Raw genomic sequence first — 23833 nt, 5'->3', positions numbered from 1 at the left:
AGTATTATTGATTGGATTTCTCCAGGACAGATTCCTGAAAGGCAGGGGTCAAAAGGTAGGAAGATTTTCACCTGAACCTACATTGTTGGACTGCTTCTCCGAAGGCTGCAGCGTGGATATTCCTGCCAGCAGTGGATGACAGAGGCTGCTTTCTTGCATTTTGCCAGCACTGGATAATAGCTTTTTTAAAATTTTGGTAATCTGACCAGTGAAAGATGGTATTTCGCTATTGCCTTCATTCCCCTTTCATTGACGATAGTTACGCATCTTTCCACCAGTGTGCTATTTGGATTTCTTATTTCCAGGTGTGCATTTGTAGCCTTTGTCCAGTATTCTGCTGGGTGGTTTGTGTTTTACACCATTGTGAATATGGGGATAGTAACTCTCCCTGGCCTGCCTGATGCATGTCTCCTCCTGACTGTGATCCGTGTGTGGTGGCTCCTCTCCCCCATGGACACCTCCCCGTCCACGAAGGCATTGGGCACCCGTCTCGTATGAGAACGTCCCCTGCCAGCCTTTTGTTATACAGATCGCTTTCTGAATTTTCTCCCATTAGTGCATGCTTTATCTTTTCCATCTACATGCGGAGTTGATATGGAGGGTGTTTTCTGGGTGAACATCAAGGTGTGTACCAGTGCTGTTTACGAAATAAGCCTTGCTTCCCCCACACTGAGTTGGAATGACACTTTCTCACTTTTTCACAAAGATGAATTTGTGGAAAATTAAGATATCAAATATCCTCTCACAACTTCGGGACATCAAAAGTATTTTTATAGCATTTTTAGGATATTTGTTAAATTCTGCATTTTATTCTTGCTATGTATGTACTGTAACACATTTCTATCCTTAATTATGTTTTTAATCTGGTACCCCCATTCCCTAGCACAATATTTTGCTCATAATAGGTTCTCAACGTCTGGAAAACGAAAGAATAAGTAGTTGATTATAGCTATGTCATGTTAATTCTATGAGGAGTTGGGGACCATTTCTGATATTTTGTGAAGACTCTAGGAGAGTGATATAATGTCAAGAAAAACAGATGAGTTAGGCACCTGTTCACATACTGGGTATTTAATTTGATGTTGGGCACCTGTTCACCTACTAGGTATTTAATTTGATGATGTTGTGTCTGGGATGTCAGGTTTTAGCTGATCAAGACTAGCATGATATAAAAAGAGTCCACAAGACCAGAATTGGGGTTTCATAGAAAAGACACAAATAGTGTGGCTTTGGGGTCTAGGAAGTCCTATTTATCCAGACAGTAGCTTTACAGTACAGTAAGACCTGTTGGGTGTGGGACTGAGATGGAGTCTGTGGTCTTACCAGTACTGGCTGGGACAAATTTGAAAATCTGTAGGAGAATATATTACATGAGCAGAAGCACAATGTTCTGATCAACCAAATATTCTGTTTAAGAGGAGGAAACATTGCATTTAGAATTTGGGAATAAAGAAAGATGAGCTGGGTGTGGTGGCTCACGCCTGTAATCTCAGCACTTTGGGAGGCTGAGGCGGGCGGATCACCTGAGGTCGGGAGTTTGAGACCAGCATAACCAACATGGAGAAACTAAAAATACAAAAATTAGCCAGGCGTGGTGGTGCATGCCTGTAATCCCAGCTACTCGGGAGGCTGAGGCAGGAGAATCACTTGAACCCAGGAGGTGGAGGTTTTGGTGAGCTGAGATTGCACCATTGCACTCCAGTCTAGGCAACAAAGAGTGAAACTATGTTTCAAGAAAGAAAGAGAGAGAGAGAGAGAGAGAAAGAAAGAAAGAAAAAAAGAAAGAAAGAAGGAAAGAAAGAAAGAGAGAGAGAGAGAAAGAAAGAAAGAAGGAAAGAAAGAAAGAAAGAAAGAAAGAAAGAAAGAAAGAAAGAAAGATGGATGAAATGCTATACTATCCTCAGGGGGAAGAAATAAACAGCTGATTCAGTACTCCTGAACAGACCAAAAAAACCCATTATCTGAGGGTGTGAAGTGCTGAGAGAGAGAGAAAGATGATAGTAGCATAGCACAGAGTTAGGGGTAATTCACCAGGTGCTGATGGCATGTGTGTTCCATTTCATAAATACAAACAACAGGTGCAGCTGTGCCGCCAGGTGCTGAGGGTTGTGCGAGCCACCACCTAACAGACCTGAATCTTCCCTTGGGCCCCTTAGAACAGCGGTCCCCAACCTTTATGACACCAGGGATAGGTTTCGTGGATGACAATTTTTCCAATGACGAAGGTAGGGGGATGGTTTGGGGATGATTCAAGTGCTTTATATTTATTGTGCATTTTATTTATATTATGACATTGTAATATATAAATAAATAATTATACAACTCACCACCATGTAGAATCAGTGGGAGCCCTGAGCTTGTTTTCCTGCAACTAGATGGTCCCATCTGGGGGGTGATGCGAGACAGTGACAGATCATCAGGCATTAGATTCTCATGGGGAGCGTGCAACCTAGATCCCCTGCATATGCCATTCACAATAGGGTTCATGCTCCTGTGAGAATCTAACGCCGCTGCTGATCTGACAGCAGGTGGAGCTCAGGCAGTAATGTGAACGTTGGGGAGCGGCCGTAAATACAGCTGAAGCTTCTCTTGCCGGCCTGCCGTTCACCCCCTGCTGTGTGGCCTGACTCCTAACAGCCCATGGACTGGTACTGGTCCAAGGCCTGGGGGTTGGGGACCCCTGCCTTAGAGAAAAGTTCTTCTTTTGTCATTTATATCTTGGAGGGAAAATGAATCTACCCCTTGGCAGGTGTGGCTTGTGCAGTGCCTCAGTTTACCACCCCACCTCTAGCCTTGAGACAGAAGTGGGGACCTTTGGACTCCATTACTGATTCTTCACTTCTGAAATCAGACTTCCATTAGTGACCTCAGGCTTCCATAATTAAGCACTACAATCCAGATGTCTCAAGCAGAAGCGATTCCCTCACAGGTCAAAGGCCAGAAGCGATTCCCTCACAGCTCAAAGGCCAGAAGTCCAAGACCGTGGTGTTGGCAGGCTCATATTTTTCTTGGGGGCTCAGAGGGAAAATCTAGTTCGTGACTCTTTCTAGTTTCTGGTGGTGGTGGCAACCCTTGGTGTTCCTGGGACTGGAGACCTATCACTCCAGCCGCTGCCTCTGTGGTCCCACGACCTTCCTCCCCCGTGTGGTCTGGGTCTCTTCTGGTAAGGAACCAGTCATATGGGATTAGAGCCCATCCTATCTTAATATGACCTCAACCTAACTGAGTATATCTGCAAAGACCCTTTTTCTGAATAAGGTCACATTCACAGGTACTGGGGTTAGGACTTGAGTGTTTCTCTGGGGACACAGCCCAACCCACTGAGGCTTTATGGCTGGGGGACAGGGCCCTCCCTACTCTCCAAGTCCATGAGGCTGATGGGCTTTGTCCCCTCCCGCCTTCCGTGGGTTGTTCTTGGGCAGCAGGGGTGTTGGGGGCACTGGCCCAGGCCCCGTGTTGCTCTAGTCCCTCTGTGGCCTCTTCATGTTCGGTCACTGCTGAGCAGCTACAGGGTGAGCATCAGCTCTCAGAGGCTGGAGCTTCTCACCCTCCCACACATCCCTGGTGGCCGGCAGTGTGCCCTTCCCTCCAGATAATAATGAAGACGTTACGGGAAACAAACCCTAACACTGACCTTTGCAGCCCCTCGTGAAACAGCACTCCCTGCCCCTGCCACGCCGACTCCCATCTGGGTGCATGGCTGAATGTCATTTATCCTTTGTCTCTGCTCTTTGAGTCAGTTTCCGGTACATGAGACTGTTCTCATCCAGGCGGGTTCAGACCATTTGGCAAGAATAATTTCACAAGCCTGGCATTAGATGCTGCACAAAAACCTAAATACATAATGCATCTAGCCTCGGATTTTGTAATTCTGTCACACTCAAAACAAGCTGTCAAAACTGTCTGGCATGACTTATCCTTAATAAATCCCTAGTCCTGTTAATTGCTCCTTATTCCACTGAATAAGAATTGTTTGAATCCACAAATCGGGTAAAGAATGGAGGATAATGGGATGTGTTTAGAGGATTGCGGTGTTTTTCCCCCAGGACAAAAGGAGCCAGAAGACACAGTGGGTACCGTGCGGCTCCCATAGAGGGAGGCTGGATTTAATGTGCTTTGGCTTTGAGTCTGGCTGTTTTCAAATGGTTCTTTCCATAGAATGTTGGGCAGGAAAGTGATGCATTGGTTGTCTTGGAAAAAGAGAGGGGAGGCTGAGTTCCATGACACTGATTGGTCTAGAACCCATTTGGGGGCACCTGCCTGGTGCTCTTTGCGACTGGTGTGCTGTAAGGAGCAACCCAGGGGAGTGTGCACGGTGGTGTAGATAGGCGCAGCATCTCTTATGAGGACTGCGGAGGTATCCCAGCACCTCCATGAAGATGAGGTGCTCACACCCTCTGGCCCTGACACTCGGAGAAAGGCTTTGGCTCCAGATAGACCTGGTTTGTCTTCTGGCTTCAGCATCTAAGCTGGTTTTGTGACCTTGAGCAAGAGACTCACCCTCTCGAAGGCTGCGTTTCCTCCTCTGTGAAATGGGGTGGGCCGCCAACCTCAGGGCAGGAACTGGAGCAGGGATGGAAGCCCCCAGCAGGGATACCCTAACGTGGCTACCACCCACCCACCTTAGGCCGAGAGGAAACCAGGTCAACAGGCACTTACAGAGTGTGCACCACATGGTGGCATAGGCAGAGACATGGCCTGGTGTGGCAGTCACACCCTCGGCCTCCCCCACTTTGAAGTGTGTCTCAGGGCCTCGGTTTCCTGGCCTACAACATGCGGTAGTGATACCCACCCCGCCAGGCTGTCACAGAGGACTGCACCTCTATCTGCAAAGCCCCGTTCATGGCTCCTAGCCCAGAAGGCATCCTCAGTCAACACCAACAGGTAGAAGATGCAGCGCCTGGGTGAGCGCAGCCCGACTCTCCAGTTGGTGCCGCAGCTGTGTGTGTGGATGCATGTGGGCACATGCGCACGTGTCCCGACTCTCCAGTTGGTGCCGCAGCTGTGTGTGTGGATGCATGTGGGCACATGCGCACGTGTCCCGACTCTCCAGTTGGTGCCACAGCTGTGTGTGTGGATGCATGTGGGCACATGCGCACGTGCGTGTTCAGCATGTCTAGAGGAACCTCGGTTGTGCCCAGTAGGAGGGAAAGGCTGTTGGCCTCCGGAGAAAGGAAGACGATTTGGCAGGGGCATGAGCAGCTGGGGACCTGCCCTTGCGGAGGTAGGGTGACGTCAGCCGCAGGGCAGGGCGCAGGTTGCAAACTGCAGGTGCAAGGCCCCTGACGTGAGGCTGGCATGCTGAACCTGGCAAGCATCTTCTGTAAACACAGTCCAGAGCTCAGGGTGCTGGGTGCCGGGTGCCGGGCGCCTGCCACCAGTCGGCTCAGTTGGGGACAGTATGCAAATGTGGGCGCAGCTGTGTCCCACGAAACTTTATGTATGGACACTGCAATTTGCATTGCATATCATTTTCATGTGTCATTAAATATTATTCTTTTGACCTTTTTTCAATCCTTTATAAATGTAAAAACCAATCTCAGCTCACAGGCTGTACATAAACAAGGCGGCGGCCCAGGGACTCTGTATAAGAGGGAGGCTGCCGCCCGGCGATTTCAGGCCCAGACCACAGATGCTGGGCGGACAGGGAGCCCTTCACTTTGTCCACTGCTGTATCTGCATGTCCAGCAGGACCCTGGTGCTCAGGGGCCATGAGCAAGCAAGCGGATCTCAGCGTTTGGCTTCATGGCGTGCACTAGACTTTCTACTCCAGGGGGTTCTTTGCCATTCTTGGGTCGCCTGCATGTAAAGAAACCTGGTCCTGCCCATTAGAAACACCACTTGTTTTTGTTCACGTCAGTCCTTCGCACAGAGCTCCTGGGTGGAGTTTACGGAATGCGTGTGATCTCTGCAATCACAGTCCCATCTGCGACTTTCCTGGAGGGCTTGCTCCACCCTCAGCCAAGGGTTCTTGGGCCTGGAAGAATATGGGACTAAGCTTTCTTCTCTTCAGGAGCTTTGGAGGGGGAGCCAGCCAGCCTTTCTTTCTTCCTTCCTTCCTTCCTTTTTTATTTTCATTCTCATGCCTCAGCCTTGCAAGTAGCTGGGATTACAGATGTGTGCCACCACGCCCGGCTAATTTTTATATTTTTAGTGGATGTGGGGTTTTGCCATGTTGGCCGGGCTCGTATTGAACTCCTGACCTCAAGTGATCCGCCTGCCTTGGCCTCCCAAAATGCTGGGATGATAGGCGTGAGACCCCTCACCCGGCCAAAGGGCAATGTTTCATACCCCAAATTTAGAAACATAACCCCCTTTCAAGAGGTGGGTATTAACAAACATAAAGATAACCTTTAGCCAAATGCACACAGTGTCAAGAGGGAAGACATTTAATGTAATCTTGAGATTATTAATTTTCAAATAGTGAAAAAGCTTTGTTCAAATGGAACAAAATTATCTCACATCTATCTACTTTTTAAAAAATCAGCAGGGGCCAAAATGGAAACAAATGACATGAAGGACTTAAAAGAGACAACTGCTGTAATCCCAGCTACTTGGGAGGCTGAGGCATGAGAATCGCTTGAACTGGGGTGGCGGAGGTTGTAGTGAGCCAAGATTGCACCATTACACTCCAGCCTGGGTGACAAGAATGAAACTGTCTCAAAAAAATAAAAATAAAATAAAGAGAAAAAAGAAAAAGAGACAACTGTACATAAACAAGGCGGCGGCCCAGGGACTCTGTATAAGAGGGAGGCTGCCGCCCGGCGATTTCAGACCCAGACCACAGATGCTGGGAGGACAGGGAGCCCTTCACTTTGTCCACTGCTGTACCTTCATGTCCGGCAGGACCCTTGTGCAGAGTGCTCACTCCCAGCAGGCGCTAAGAAATACCCTGGGACCGCATGTGGGTCCTCTCGGCCAGCACAGTGAAGCTCACACTATCTGTCCTTCTACCACGGGCTCTCGCCTCCAAGTGGACAGGATAAATGAGAGCCAGAGGTTTCAGAGGAATCCCAAACGATGAGCTGCCTGTTCCTCTTTCGAGAGGGGAGCCCGCTACAGAAATTCACAGTGTGATTTGGTTTGCAGCTTAGTTTATAGATGTCTCTGTCTTAGCTGAGTGCTCTTCCATTCCTCGACCAGAAATGGGAGCATATGGGAAAGTATACCTCCTTCCACCTAGTTACCCCAAATTTAGGAATATATTCCGCAAAAATAATTCTACAGGAAAAAGGGATACAGAAATCCTCACAGCAGAGTTATTGACCATTTTTAAAATGTGGTCAATACCCCAAATGTCCCAAAGTCAAGAAGCTACGAATTCTTATTGAGCACTCTGTTACCACTAACTATGGATATGGAGGCTGTGTAATACCACGGAAATGTCTGAATTCAGTGTGAATATGTGGGAAGGAGGATAGAGAATGAGAGCTACATGTGGGTGAAGGCTGGAAAGAGACACTTCGATTTGTCAGGATGCTAAGATTGTGAGTTCATTGCTTCCCTTCACGTTTGAATTTCATTACTTGAGTAAATAGGCAAACAAGACAAAAGATTTTATTTAACCAGAACAGTATTAATGTATTAATAGTCTCTTTTTTGCCACTGATAACAGGTCAGGTTTGGATTCAACCTGTTCTTTATACTTTGCACCCATTTTTCTTCTTTCTTATTTATTTATTTGTTTGTTTTTGAGACAGGGCCGTGTTTCATCACCAGGTAGGAGTGCCGTGGTGCGATGTCGGTCCACTACAACCTCGACCTCCTGGGTTCAGGTGATTCTCCCACTTCAGCCTCCCAAGTAGCTGGCACCACAGGTGCTCACCACCATGCCCAGCTAATTTTGTTTATTTTTTGTAAAGATGAGCTCTCACTATGTTGCTCAGGCTAGTCTCAAACAAGAGGTCAAGGGATCCTCCTGTCTTGGCCTCTCTAGTGTGGGTTTACAGACATGAGCCACCACACCCAGCCTGCATCCATTCTTTCCAGTCTGGCAAAGATGGTATGGACCTGGGATCCAGGAACCACTAGGCAAGCAGAAAGACACAGGTCGCCCCTTCCCCAGCCCCTGGGGTGTGATGGCCTCTTCAAACACTCCAGGTGTTCGCTGATGACTTGCCCTGTCTCCACCTGAAGTGATGACATGTCTGGTCACAGCCTATTCAAAACTGGGTATTTCTTAAACGACAAAAAAATTTGGAGCCAGGAGAAGATGCAGTGTCTGAAATGTTAAGTGTTGAAACCCATTTCTAAACTGAAATTGGATTTCCCTCTAGAATGATCTGAATTTGGTGGATCAGAGAAAACATGATCCCTGTTTCTTCCTGGCATTTCTTCCTGGATGGTCCGGCAGGTATGTGCCTGCGTGGAGGGAGCACTCCACCACACAGGCTGCCCGTTCCTGAGTCGTGGAACCCAGTCCCGCAGGGTGAGACCTCGGACACCACTCACCCACCTGGAGAGTGTGCTGCAGATGACCAGAAATGCAGGAGAAAATAATGGCGTGAAGGATCTACACAATTTTGAGAAAACGTCCAGCCCTGTAATATAGTAAAAGATCTTACTCTTAAGACAGGTGCCAGGAACCACTAAGATGCCATTTATCATCCTTCTCTGCTTCCTTGGTTCTCTTTGAGTGCCAGTGAAAAGTTCATTCTAGAGATCTAATTGCTTTTGAATGCACAATACAGTGTCTTACTAAATTCAGCACTCAAGACACTGGGAGTGGTGCCTGGCTCTCCCAAAGGTGCCATCTTTGCACCTTTTGGGTCTGAGAATGGAGGCATTTTCTTCAGCTCATCCCAACATTGTGTGGAACAGGACAAGCCTGTGAACCAGGGTCTCTCTGGACCAAATGGCCCTTCCTCCGATCTCTGCTGCATGCTTTCTAGATAAAGCACAAAAGCAGAATATAAAACAATCATCAGGTAGCTACCGTCTTCCTCTTCCTCCTCCTCCTCTTCCTAAACCAGCACTGCTCACACTTGGCTGTGCACACAAATCACCTGGGACTCTGCATGACTGATGAGCTCCCACAGGAGCCATGCTGTTGGTCCCTGGACCACACTTTGAGCACTGTGGATCTGGCCACCCCTCCTGGCAGCTCCCAGTTCCTGAGAGGACGGGAGGAGAAGGGTTTCGCCAGAAAGAGCTTCACGGGAAAGCTCTTCAATGCACGCTGGCGTGAAGGGACCAGTTGGCCTTGCTTCTGGGCCATATGCAGGACGGTGTCCCTCCTCCTGATCCCCACCTGTAGGGAGAGGACAGAAATCACTGTGCTAGTTCAATGCGTGTCATTTTAAAGGTGTTTAAGATCTAAGACGATGATGGCTATCAGAGACAAAGTAATACACTGCACCTTTCTGTATCCCATCAAATGCTTTGAAGGATTTTCCAACCAATTACTTGATTACGGCAGATATCATCGCCCCGGTTCCACAGATGAGGACACAAGAAGACAAGAAGATGTGTGAATGTCCCCTCCCATGGCCAGTGAATAAAAGTGAAGCCAGGCTAGCATTCAGGTGTTTGGGCGGACCCCGAGCCCAGTGCCCCCACTTTGCCGTGTTGCAGGGCAAATTCAGATGACCAACCATTTTTTGCGCACACAGGTGCAGCCCTGCAGGGACCTTTGTGTTGCTTGGCGTGGGGGGTGGACCTGCTGGCCGCCTCTGCATGGTGTCTGGGCTTCCTGGAGGTGGAGTCACCTGTTCTTGGTGAATGCTCAGATCCATGGGTGTGGGCTGCAGCTAGCAGAGTATGAGGCAGGAGGATGTCATGCTCTGTGACTGTGGATATAGCCGTGGCTGTGTAACAAGTCCCGCAGACAGTAGCCACTAACAATGGAAATTCATTCCTGCACGGTTCTGGAGGCTGGAAACCTAGGAGGATCAAGGTGTCTCAGGCCTGGTTTCTCCTGAGGCCTCTCCTTGGCTTGTAGATGGCATCTTCCCTCTGCGTCCTCACATGGCTGTCCGTCTGTGCATGTCGGTTTCCTAATGTCCTTTTCCTTCAAGGACACTGGTCAGATTTGGAAAGGGACCACCCTAATGACCTGATCTGATCTTAATCCCCTCTTCAAAGATCCTATCTCCAGATACAGTCTCACTGACCACCCCAGTGACCTCGTCTGCTCTTAATCCCATCTTCAAAGGCCCCATCTCCAGATAAAGTCCCATTCTGAGGTCCCGGGATTTAGGGCTTCAACATATGGATTTTGGCGACATGATTCAGCCCACGGCTATGGCCCTACTTGGTCGTTTGTGGAAGGCATGGCACATGCAGCAGCTGCTGCAGAAGTTGATTAGGTAATAGAATGCCCCAAGGACCCGCAGCCATGTTTCAGCTAAAGGCCAGGGTGGTGGAGACGCCAATCACAGCAGTTTCAGCCCATCTGCTGGCCCAGCAGAGGCAATGCCCGTGACAGCTCAGCCCAACCTAAGGGCTTCCAGGAGGGCTGCTGAGGATCTAGGAGGGTGAGGAGGCACCAGGAGGGAACAGAAGGTGGCCAGGCAGGACCAAGGGAATGGCCTGAGTGTCACCCTGGGCCCAGAACATTCCTGGATATAGCACACTGGGTCTGAGGCATTGTGACACCAAGAAGTAGGTTCCCGCTGGGCCATCCCCAGCTTCCCAGTCAGCTGAGGTAAGCGTTGCTCCTATTGGGTGACCGAGCATTCTAGAGGCACTGGGTGTGCCCCAGGCTGGGGCTGGAGTCTTCTGTGTGGGTTTCCGTTCAGCTTAGCCTGTGACTCCTTGGGGACACCGTGTTCCTCATCATACTTCAGCCTCCTCATCTGAGAGTTTCTATTGAGGTCCCCGCGGTTCTGCTCTGGCTGTCATCCTGTGCCAGCCCGCTCCTCACTGGCCAACCCTGAAACCCTGGGGTCTGCACTTGGGAAGTGGGGTTAAAAACTCTCATCCTCTCTCACTGAGACTGTTGTTTTGGCATAGATTAAGGTAAATTTTATCCAAAAACTTCTTGAACACTGTTAGTGAAACAACATAACTGATTTTTCACAAATGTTCTCGCCATATTCTGCCATCGTTCAGAACTCTTGGGAGCACCCCACCTGAAACTGCCTTCTGGGTGGACGGCGTTCTTTAACTCTTGTCCCCCACGGGGGTGGATTTGACTTTTGAGTCGCTTGTTTCAGGGAATGGTCAGTGGTCAGGGAATGACTCATCATCCAGTTCATCTGTCCCTTCGAATCCTGGACACGGAGTGAGTCCTCTTAGCCCTGAGGTCTATCAAGGGACAAAGACGCAGCAGCAGCTGAACAGGGTGCATGTCGCGCTTCAATCTGTGCCAAAGAGGAGGACGGACACAGACACGTGTGGATGTTCATTTGCTCACACAGGTGGACACACACCTGGAATGTTTCTCGGGGGAGGAGAGCTGGGGGCCTGAGGTGTCTGGGGGAGGGAGGAGCCTTAGTTTTTACTCTACCCTTCTGTTCTTTTTGTTTTTGCTTTAAAGAAATCAAATTGATGTATTACTTTTTTCCATTAACAGATGTTTTTAAAGAAAGAGCTGTCTTTCTAGCCCCTGGGAACCAGAAAGTGAATGCTCATTGAAAAAAGGCTCTGCCCTCCCCGCTACAGAAAGGCCCCACTTCATCCCAGTTCCGGACGACGTCTCCCTTTCCCCAGCATTCCTAGTCAGCAGCACAAACCTGCTGACACACCGCCAAGAAATTCCCGAATCCCCGCGTTTCCTCTAGTTGACTCCTCAGGCAGCCTGGTCTCTCCCGCCACCCTCTCAGTTTGTGATTGGACATCAGGGGCTCACTTCGGGCATCTGGGATGCACAGACACCCTGCAGTCCCCAGGTCCCTCGGGTGGGGGAGGTGGACTATGTCTGTTGCAGTGGGTGAGGCCTCTCCCATGGGGGAAGCCCAGTGCCCTGCAGCAGCTCTCCAGGTGTGGCTTCAGACATGGCCTGGTGGTCTGGGAGGTGGAACAGCCTCTTGTTCAAATCACCAAGGCCTGTTCTTAGGATGTGAAAGAGTTCCTGGGGGGCGGGGCTTGAGACCAGGACGAGGGTGTGGAGACCAGATGAGCAGGGACTCCCCTGAGGTGTAGCCCTGTGCACGGACCGCAGGTCAGGAAGAGCAGAGGGTCAGGAAACCCTGAAGCCCCTCTGCTTGCAGCGGTCTCTGCCTCCCCGGAAGCCACACAATGTTTTCTGGTTTGCTTGCCAGAAGCCAGCTGGCCCCTTCTGCATAATCCATGTGTGTGTACACATCTGTGTGCCTGTATGCATGGCGTGGTGTGTGCGTGTGTGCAGTATGTGTGCGCTTTCACATCTGTGAGATGAAGCATGCAGAATTTCCTGACTCATCATCCAGTTCATTTGTCCTTTTTCCTCTTAGATATCGAACATTTTATTATTTTATTTTATTTCTTGAGATAGAGTTTTGCTCTTGTTGCCCAGGCTGGAATGCAATGGCGCGATCTCAGCTCAACACAACATCCACCTCGCAAGTTCAAGTGATTCTCCCGCCTTAGCTTCCCGAGTAGCTGGGATTACAGGTATGTGCCACCACACCTTGCTAATTTTGTATTTTTAATAGAGACGGTGTCTCTCCATGTTGGTCAGGCTGGTCTCGAACTCCCAACCTCAGGTGATCCACCCGTCTCGGCCTTTCTAAGTGCTGGGATTACATGTGTAAGCCACCGCACCCGGCCAGACGTCTAACATTTTATAAGGAAGTCTTGCCATATGCCTGCAAGTATTCAGAAGGCCAAGTTGGGAAATGCCCCAACAGATTCCAAAACTAGGACTTTTCCCCTTTTCTAGGTTGGGGAAATGTTTTGCAGAGGTGGTTCCAAACGGATCATCACTCATCAACCATTATGTTCTCAGTAACAAGACGGTGAAACATGCAGCTCTTTGTTGGGCAGAAAACTGTAAAATAAGGAAACAGATATTGAATTTCAGTGTTTAGCTCAATTGATGACAAAGGGTTATATTATCATTAATTCATGTTTATTGGACTTCCACTGGGCACATGTTCTTTTTCAAAAATTTTATTTTAATTTTTATGCAGAATCACGGAAGGGTCCTCTTTTTAAACGTCGGAATTACAGAAGTGTATTTGTCTGACATTAGACGGAGTTCAGTAAATATTTGTTGAACGAATGAACAAATTCGCATCATGCTCCATTTATGCTGCAATATTGTTACCTCTGCCCTTTTAGGTACTCTCACTTTCTCCTCTTAGGAGTTTTCTGAAACCAGTAGGAGCCCTCTGAGCGGTGCCTACCGGAGGGCACAGCCAAGAAGTGCAGTGTGAATTGGGCGCCCAAAGTCCTTGTGTAGAAGATTTTTAACAGAGGTTAAGCTCATGGTATTTTTCGTGTGACAGACTGTATTTCTTTTCATTCTACCTAAAATGTTCAAAATTAAAGGGTTTATTTTTTAAACTGGCAGAATGCATTTTAAAATAGGAAAGCAAATGCTAGTACCAATTTTGCATTTAATAATAAAAGGAAAGTGTGTTTTTTAACTTCATAAAGAAGCAAATTGTTAGATGATTCCCATTTGGAAAGATCATGAATGTTGATGCATTATGCCTTTTCTTTTTTTTTTCTGTTTGGTCACTGTTAAGTTGAAAATAAGCTCTGGAAATTAAAAAAAAAAAAAGAATTCTGGAAAAACATCCCCCCAAAATCACATTGTTCTTATTTTATTACTCTTTTTTTTTTTGAAAAACCTAAGCATATATGTTATTGGTAAGTGTCTGTGAGTAACAAGAACAGGAACACTTACTTGCAAACTATTTTAAGTAAGAATGACTTATTTCACTCTAATTATTGCAGGCAACATTTAGGTATTATTTTCATTAAGTACACTATTATCTGTGGCAAATTGTACTGAAACATTTGTGTTTTCCCCCCAAAGTCTTATGGACACCACAAATTCACCTGTTTAAATAATGGAATTTACAGTGGCTGGAAGCACTCCTATTAATTCTGTTATATGTGGTTTTGGCTCACGAAATAATGTCTAGCTAAAACCTCTCTTATTACGTCCAGATGCAATTCATTTTTTTGTGATATACAGAACACTGGAAATGTATCAGCCTTTATTATTCCTCATCGAAATGAGCGCCTTTAGATTTCTAATTATATTGTCTAATAAAACTAAACAGTCAATGCTATTTGCATATTATATGAAGAAGTGTCATACAACAAACTCATAGCAGTCAATTAACATAAAAGCTAATTATATATCTCATCAGCTTACAAGAGTTTCTGAATTCATGCTTCCCCTGTTGTAGCCTAGAGCAAAGGAGCTTTGAAGTTTCACTTCTAAATATTGACTTTTAACTAATATCAGCAGTGATTTCAATTTTTATGGATGAAAAGTTAGTGATTAAACTAGGTGCAATATTGCTACAATGCAATTAAAATTTTACATTAACTAAACCTCCAGAAAGAAAATCTTTGCTACAATGTGAAATTAATTATCAGTCACTAAGCAGGTTAAGTACTGGTTTCATATCTGAAGGACACTCCAAAATAACGATAAAGATGAGTGAAATTTATTGGAGGTTGTCAGACTGTAATGGCAGAGACACATATACCACAACGACAGTTTCCACTGTAACATAATTGTGTTCCTGCTGATTGTGACAGCTATCAAGCAAGAAATTTACTACAAGATTAACAGAGACACAGTAATGAACAAACATGGAGGCATGCTGTAATTGGCCGTTATTAAAGCATTATCATAGCGGTCTGTAATAAACTCCCTAGCTCTGGTTTTCTAGAGAAGTCAAAGTTAGAACTTTCAAGTACTTTTTTCCATTCTAAAGTAGGGATGTGGGTATCCCTCCACCCCCATTCCATTGCTCACATAACAAGCACAAGGTCAGAAGAAATGTAAAGGGGGAGAAATAGGCACTACATTTAGGAAGTATGATTAAGAGTTATAGGTGGGTTTAAAATTTAGGAAAAGTTAGGATTTACTTGGAGTGCTTGGGGTACTCTAAGATAGCAATGAAATTATCATGGATCATTTTTCTACTTATAACTTGTACCAAACAAGTCCATATGTAAAAGCAATGGCAGATAAGAAAACTGTGCCAGTGCGTGGGTTTTCTCTGGATACACAGGCCTTCTCATTCATATTTTAATGAGGTTAGTATCTCTGAGACAGTCCTTGGAGGGCAGAGACAAGGGTCCCTAAGATTACAATAGGAGGTGCTTTATTGACAAGTACTATTCAAAATCTTCACGGTATAGAAAGACTTCGTTTTATTCCACTTGTCCCAATACTTATTGGCCTCTTATAATCAAAACATTTTGAAGGGGGGGAGAAAAAAGCCCAGTTATTCTGTGAACAGTCTTTAAATGTACTCATCGTAGTTCAACTGCTTAGAATCATTTTAAACTCTAATCATGTACATTTGAATAAATGTATAAAGAGCTGTAAAGCATAGCATCTTTTTCTTAAATATTTTCTCAAAAAAATTGATGCTTTGGCATTTTAGGATCAAAATGTTTCTTAACCTTCTGCAAAAATGAGCTCCACTCGTGTCATGCTGGCTGTTTTCCCTTTCCTTTTTTTAACGAACGTCGTAAGGTAGTGTCTCCGAGCTAGCTGCCAGCAAACATTTTCTACTTTTAAAGGATGTTTACTTTAAAGGGCTAGCGAATCACATCAAAAAGCCAGTCAACCTTCATAGACTGACAAAATTATAGAAATTCACACGTTTGCACCTTGCCATAACATATTTGTGTTAAAATAGGCAAAACGGTAGTATATTCAAACATGTCAAATTACACTTTCAAAATAAAAACAATCCACTGGGAGGTGGAAAGTTTTAACATGGGGAACTGTTTCCAAAAGGTGCAACCTAGGAAATGAATCAAATGGCCCGCAGAAGTAAGTTGGGGAAGGCCTTCCACACAAACATCACAATTTTGCTCAAAACTTACATGCTCAGCAGTTTTTGCAAATAGCTCACAATGTTCTGTGAATTGAAAAATTAGTTTTCAGCGTGGCCTCTACTCAACATGAATTAGGTGGTGTATTAGGATGGAGTTTGGTGTTCTAATGGAAGAAAGGCCTAAGTTTCTGAAAGCCGCCGGCGATCAGACCATGGTTCCTCCTGGCTCGGTCCCCATCCCCCCGTGCCTCAAGTATGTTTACTTTTCAGATGGGAAACCAGACGGGGGGGGGGAGGGAGGAAGGGAAGGAGAGAGAGAATGAATTTCTTGATTACAGTTAGATATTTTTTAATGAAAGAGTCTACTCTTCACTTTCAGGTAAAATGCTACTCTGTTGACATCCAGAAGCTACTATGAATATATTGTATATGTATCAGCTAAGGAAATAATACTTAAAATACATGCATCACAGAAAAAGAAAACCTCTATAATCTTTCCGCTAGTGATCTGTCTTGATTAAATCACATTTTAAAATCTGCCTCTGCATTTTATAGTTTTTCCAATGATTAATATGTGTTTAATTATTTGTTTCTGTAAATTAATAAAACAGCTTTTCAGTTTTGTTTGTTAATCTTCGTATTGTGTGCATGTTTTACAACTTAATCAATGAAAATTAATGAACGGCATAATTAAAGCGTAAGTAGAACGCAACTTGTGTTTGAAATGCGCACTTTGAGCCGCTTAGGCTGCAGTTTTTGAGTGCAGACATTTTTAGAGATTAAAACATTCATGAGTGTTAAAAACGTGGTATTTGAGTGATGAGATGCATGTGGTGGTATATTCCATTAGATAGTCCATAAGCTATTTGACTTCTGATTCGAGTGCCTGGGCCTTGAGAGCAGCTCAAAATCAAGCTCCAGTGGAGTCGTGGGGGAGGAGGAGGGATGTTACCTGTGCACAGGGGAGGCGCGGCTGATAGTTAATCGGCGGCTGTATTTCTCCGGCGCGTCCTCTTCCCAAGTTTCTTTCAGAATGTTTTGACAAACTGGCTTCCTTATGGAAACGGGGGGCGCCGGTGGCGATGCGGGGTGGTTTGTAATGGAACCTGGGTCTAAAGAACACAGGCGCACCCTCCGCCCGCGCTTTCAAGGGGACGCCGCCGCGCCGCTGATGAGATTTGTGGCCAGATGGCGGTGAAGCGCGGAGACCCTTTGTGCGCCCCGAGCGCGCCTGTGAATGTAGCGCGGTCGCTGGCACCGGAAGGGTTCATACTGCGCCTGAAAGGGGACAATGGAGGCTGGGTAGATCAACACTGCAGAAATCGAGTTCATTTGTGATTCAGCCCCTTTCACTGCGGTTGTCATGCAAACTTCCTACTTTGATCAGCAGAGGGTGGAGAGGGAAAAAGCCCGCAAAGGCCGCGGGCTGCGGCGCGGTCCGGCGCCCTTGGCGGCTCCACGCCCCCTTCCGGAAGGAGCCGCGGGGACGCCGCATCCTGCACCTTGACCTGTCTAGACGGCCCCGAACGTTTTGTCTCCGTTACCAAGGGCGAGGGGTGCTCTTTGACCCGCGCCCGGGGCGGAGGTGGTGGCCAAAGGGTCCAGCTGAATCCTCGCCGAATTCCGGAGGGAGAGGGGCGAGCGGGGACGTGCACCAGCTGTTCCCAAAGAAAGCAGCCCAGGAGCCCGCCTGGGAGATGGGGCGCCCGTCCGTGAGCCCCTTCCTCTCCCAGCTCCGCGTCCACCCCAGGCCGGGCCATCGCGCGGCTGCAGCGCGGGGGACGCGCAGCCAAGGGCAGCCCCGGGGTGGGCCAGACTTTGGGCCTCCTCAACTTCTCCCCGACTAAGGGGGTCTGAAGCCAGCTGAGCGCGCGCTCTCCCTCCCTCTCTCTGTCTCTCCCTCCTTCTCTCTCTCCCTCTCTCTGTGTCTCTCCCCCTCCTCTCTCTCTCCTCTCTGTCTGACAAGTAGATGGATAATAACTGCCATTTTCTATGCGTCATGCTTTTTGCTACATGCTCAGTGACTTCTAAACATGATTCTATGTAGAGGTATAGTTTCTAGTTTGAATGTGTTTTTTTCTGTCCACTTTGAAATATATGCACTTTTAAAAAAGTAGAATTTACGCCAACCCCGTAATGATGTAAAGCAGGTTGTTGTTACATTCTAATAACAGTCTACTGTGTCTGTGCTAGGGAAGTGGCACACGTTTGCATTCATGGAGAGTGTGGCGTTTCCATGTGGACTCGCCGGAAGGTCTTTGAAGTAACATTAACGTTAAGACAAGTTTCCTCGCCCTGTCTTTCTTCTTAGATCCCCCTAGCCCAGTCGGAGGCGTTCCTAACGGACCTTTTGGAGAAAGTCTGTGAGCGAATGAACGACTACAAGCTTGAGGAAGACCCTGTGACGAAGGAGAGAACTTTCAAGAGATTTGCTCCTAGGAAAGGAGACAGAATATACCAAGAATTTAAAAAATTATATTTTTATTCTGATGCTTACAGACCTTTGAAATTTGCGGTAAGCTCTCTTCCTTGCAGATGAATCGTATGATCCAGAAACGTGTTTTTGGAACTCTTTTTTGTTGTTTACTACTCTTGTTGTAGTTGAGTTTCAAGATATGAAACATCAAAATGCACATTAAAATGTCATCTGCTGACTTTGTTGTCTTGCCGCTTAAGTGCTCACCATACATTTACTAACTTGACTTTTGAGACACCTAAGGGGTTGTGGCAATTTGTGGTGATCAATGGACACGTTTCAGTGATACTTTATAGAAGGTGCTGTTTACAAATCCCGGGGACTTGAAGACACAGTTTTGCACAATGCTTTGCTTAAACCATTTGTGTGGGGACTCGGGAGTGGTCTCCGTGCTGGTGCGAGGAAGGTTCTCTCACAGGTTTCCACTTAAGGAATCAGGGGCTGTGGTTTCCAGGTTAAAAGCCAAATTAAAACGAATGTCGCTTTCAAATATTTACAGCCAAATGCTAGAGGGAGAGTGATGCACCCATCTCTTTTTCTAAGGCTTCACAGAGGAGGGAGAATTGTATCCTGAGTTAATTCAAGTATTCTAGCCAAGCTAAGTTAAACAAAGGCTTAGGTGTGATAGTGGGCTTGATGTCAAATTTCCTTCCAGTATAATGTTGATTTTTCATAAATGCTAGTTTCTGGCTTGCTAGAATATGCTTGGCAAAATACATTGCAATATATTTCACTTTAGTCAATGCTGTTGAATCAGACAAAGTGATGGGCAGTCCTGTTTTAAAAAACGTATTATTAAGTTCACACATTGGTCAGAATATCAGGCCTGCTGAAACCTTGAAATAAGGGCTTTAGCCGATTTTTAAAGATTTTATTTTAATTAGAAAGTAAAGGCAATTATCAGGGTTAAAAGTACCACAGAATAAGAATGGCAATGAATAAGTGCATTTGTATTTCACAGGTTTGAAGTAGGCAAAACCTGTGAAATTTAAATATTTTAAAATGCCATTAAAAATTTTTAGAGTCTTGCTTAATGAACTCAGAAAATGATTTACAAGTCTCTAGTGAATACCATTGGTTAACTTCACAGCTCCTAAAAGTATAACTTGGTAGTTCTTTAACAAAGAAACATACTTCAGTTAGAATTTAAGATGATCAAATGCGGGGGCATATTTGAGCACCCTCTTCTCTGAAAGGTCAGGGTCCCCCCCCCCCCGGCTTTTTGGTGAAGTGAAATTTTGGATGGATCTCTAAATAGTATGAAAAGACACTTCCCGAAGTAACTGTCAGGTGTGTTCTCCACAGTGAAACTGAAGATGGGTTTGTTTTGATTGCTGAGAAGGCTTAATTGTTTTCACACTTTCAAACCACAAAATGGATTATTATGTTAAATCTCAAGGAAACTGGTTTAACCATTTCGAGGAGCTGTGGTCTTTTAATTTTTTTTTAAATTTAAAAACCGTTAGACTTTTCAGCTCCTTAAATGGGAGGCCCGTTTCTTCCTATGACTTCCATTCCAGTTTAAGGAAGTGAAACATGCAAAGAATGATGTTCCTTCCTCAGCCTCCCACATCTTCCAACACAACTCATCATGTACTTAAGCCCCAGGAAAATGATGCAATTGACATTCTGGGAAGAGGGTTAATCCAATGCAATGATGTATTAAACCAAAAGGGCTAATAAAGATGGACCACCTTGGTTACATGATTTCCTATGTGTAGCTAATAGATTGTTGCAAAGTCCTTCCTAACAAAGCGCCCCGCCAGTGTGCGTCTATCCACACATGTTGTTACTATGTTTCTACAGTGTGAAACTATAATAGAAGAGTATGAAGATGAAATACTCTCACTTATCGCCCGGGAGGCGCACTGTCTAGCTGAGAAGCTGTGCAGTGAAAAATCAGGTACTGTGTCTGATGTAACATGTACTCGCTGCTCGCACACCCTCTATCTCTCACTCAGCCTTGCAGCGTCTTGTTTGCAAACCGAGCCTCGCTGCCTCTCTGAGGCCCACAGCTCCGACACAGGATCCCCCGTCTCCGCTGAATCAGAAACAACAGCATGTGAGAGAAAACAGATAAACAGAAACCACGGGGCTGTGTGGCCTTCCTCTTTGCACTTTCTTTCCTCTACATGTGAAGTGAAATCAAACATTCTTGATTTCCAGTTGTTAAGGAGAAAATTCTTGTTCAGCATTAGAAGACTCCCAAGTACTTTCTTTTTAAGAACTTTGAGAGAGAGGATTTTTCCATCCTGGACCAGGGAAGGAGGCCCTCACTTCATGGCTTGAGTATTTGCTACACCAGCAGAAGGTGCGATTTTTGTTTTGTAAGAACTTTCTAAAGTTTTTTTTTGTTTGCTTGTTTGGGCGGGGCGGGGAGGGGGGTTGCTGGATTTTTTTTTTTTTTTTTCCAGGTTCCATTCCTGTATCCACCTCTTAAAAAAATTTTTTTCTGGCTCAGAGGATGGAAAACAAGTTAATTCTTAAGCATATACACACACTCAGAAGCTGGAAAAAAGTAGCAGAATTGTATTTATAATATACAAAGTTGAAAGTGGTGATCACTGACTCTCCACTCTGTTGGCTGTACGTAGACCTTCTAGTTCCCTAACTTGGATGCTTGTTTAATCCATTTATAAGAATGGAGTACACGGTTGTGCATTCTTTTTGGATATCTTTGGGAAGAAATGAGTGAGTAGATATGAAGACAATGATTTAAAGCCAGTGGGGTACTTTTAAACAATGTGGAAGTTTGAGACAATTAGCATTCAGCAGTTGTTTACAGTAAAGTATAGAATACACCTACATCCATTATATCAAATGTAGTGCCAAAGTCCTTAAAATAACCGCTACTGCATATTTGTAGATAAATATTCATGTCATCAAAAGCCATTAAACAAGAAGTACACAAATCCCCCATTAACAGAACAAGTAAAGTTTTTTTTTTTTTTAAACTCTGAGTAGATAATTGGGTTGTTTCCTGTTTAAAATCCAGTTTTAATGAAGCTTGCAAAAGAATACAGTGAGACGACGTAGTCAGGATTATTCAGGCATTTGGCGTATTTTTCTTTGATGTTGGAGATATACTGTAGAAATGTGTGATGTCCATAGCCACAACTTCCCACAGAAAATGTTTTTCAAGTGTTTCAAACAATTCAGAGATGTATGTAGGCATTCAGATATAAGCAAAAATGTGATGAACAATATTTGAAATGTTGATTTTCCAATTTTTTCCTCATAAAGGACGTGGTCTATGACAAACGCAGATCCACTGCTACATGGGCCCTCTCTCAGATGCTCCAGGAGGACTAGAGAGGGTTCCAGTAACTAGTCCCAGCAGTGGTCACCCCGAATAATAAGATCCTGGGGAAAGACTGCTCCCAAGTTTGTCAATTTGACTTAATTTCAATAATCTTAACTACCTTTCTTCATTCCTTCTGCCTATTTATAATTGGAATAAAAATTAACACTAACCTTGGGAAGATGCAAGCCTAAAGAATAAACCTAAGATAGGTGCAATTTTGCAAGGATAAAATGAAACCTGATTAGATAAATTTTAATTGGCATTTGATTTTTAAAACACTGATTAAGTCCTTACCACTATGAACAGCAGTGTTGGAAGTAAAAGGTGTGAAAGATACTCAAAGGTACAAGCCATCATTGAACCACAACGTAGTGAAACAGGGTGAGTCCTTTCAGGTAACGTTTCTTCCTGAACCATATTTATGGATGTTCTGAACCACTCATAAGTTAAAAACCGAGAATAAATTACTCCTAGAAAGGGAGTAGACTTCTCCCACCCACTCAAAAAGCCCTGCTGTTGAAGTGAGTTAATACCACAATAACAAGGAAGAGAGTTTCTTCAAACTGAACAATTTTTGATAGAAAAAGCTCAAGCAACACATCAGTGATAAAAACTGTGATAAGCGACTAAAGCAACAGAGAATTCATGTGTCTTAACACATGAGGATGGTCTCAGACAACTGAAGGATGAGATGTTCGTATAGTAGAAAACTCCAGATGCACTGGTGCCTAATCGAAAACACAAGGACAGCCACTTTACAACCAGAATATGACAGTCACACTCTGCTTTGTGAAGGCGATACTTTGCCCTGTGATCTTGCACTACAGCTTTGCTGTGATGGATTCTCCAGAGTTTAAACACCGTGTTAAAGATGTGACTCTGTGTGTGTGTGCGCGTGTGTGTGTTTTGGAGGGTGTGGAGCTGCACATTAAGCAATAACTATTTACTGAGTGTATACTAAGTGCAAAGACACTATGCTGTTAAAATATTCACACCCTGCTTTTAGGAAGATAAATATTTAGAAAATAGACATTGGTAGAATTAGAGGTTTTATTGAAAGTTTAGTTCCTTTCTACACTTCACATACACCTTGTTTATATAAGAGTTTCACTTTTTTTCTTCTTAATGTAAATTATTTCACTTTATTTATAATAATCACATGTTGGCCAGTAAGGGCACGTTCACAGACTCTTCAAAATATTGAAGTTCTAACATTCACCTATACACAAAAATAAGTGGGGAAGAATGGAGAAAATATATATGTCAGATTTAAGATGATTGTGTTTGGATGAAAATATAACACATCACTGAGATTTTCATAAACATTATGTGTCATTTTTTTGATGAGTGAAAAAAATCTCAATGAAAGGTTATAGGATTACAAGTGAATCTGTGACTGCCACTGCAGTTTATATACTGGATAGAATAAAAGTCATCAAATGTACTCTGTTTTTGGAGTGTGAGACAGAGTAATAGGGGGTTATTCCTCAGATAATCTCTTTTTTTCCTAGGCAAGAAATAAAGGCAAGTTCATTAGATGTTCTTGGTGGAATATCTTGGGGCATATAGCCCAGACTTCTCCAGAATGTCATTTTGATGTCTTGGAGTCAAAATGATTAAAATCTTAATGTGCTATAGGGTCGTGATGAAAAGTGCAGCTCTTTGCCACTCAAGGTATGGAACAGAGTACTGTAGCTTAGAAATGAATAGATCTGCTAATACTCATGGAAGTATTTGTTAAATAGAATATGTGATGGCATAAATAAATACACAAATGTATTCTGTATGTATCACTTCTGCTTCCATGTCAAACCTTAACAATTAAAAGCATCATCACTGATGAATTTGCCACATAACAATTTTGAATGCAGCGTATGAAAATGAAATCACGTATCTAGAAATGTTGAGCCTACATTTAAAGTAAAAGATTTTTCCCTTTTTATGTAGACTTCTCAACACTAATGGGAGTGTTACATTCTAATATGTAAAATAATTACTTTCAAAGGCGAGCATATTTTTTAAAAGTTATGTAGCTAAAATAATCCATAGCCTTTTCCAGTAGAGTTTGCATTAATTGCTTCCAATTGGAAAAGTAGTATTACCAAAGTATCTAGTTGCTTCTGTGGTCCTTGGGTTAAACGCCAGATGTCCTGT

The 23833-nt window shown here is 44.7% G+C and overlaps 1 protein-coding gene across 3 annotated transcripts in view; it reads left to right on the top strand.

The window, feature by feature from the left end:
- The window catches only part of CNPY1 (canopy FGF signaling regulator 1), a 106733-nt gene that overhangs the window by 51493 nt on the left and 31407 nt on the right, over positions 1-23833 (top strand). For all 3 annotated transcript variants that reach the window (XM_011941541.1, XM_011941540.1, XM_011941539.1), the window contains 2 exons: positions 18211-18414; positions 20182-20278. In XM_011941541.1, the coding sequence (XP_011796931.1) occupies positions 18211-18414; positions 20182-20278 (301 nt within the window). The remainder of the gene's footprint in view (positions 1-18210; positions 18415-20181; positions 20279-23833) is intronic.

This window comes from Colobus angolensis, unplaced genomic scaffold (assembly GCF_000951035.1).
Source record: "Colobus angolensis palliatus isolate OR3802 unplaced genomic scaffold, Cang.pa_1.0 Scaffold2, whole genome shotgun sequence".
NCBI classification, from domain to species: domain Eukaryota; kingdom Metazoa; phylum Chordata; class Mammalia; order Primates; family Cercopithecidae; genus Colobus; species Colobus angolensis.
This window is presented reverse-complemented; position numbering and strand designations above follow the sequence as displayed.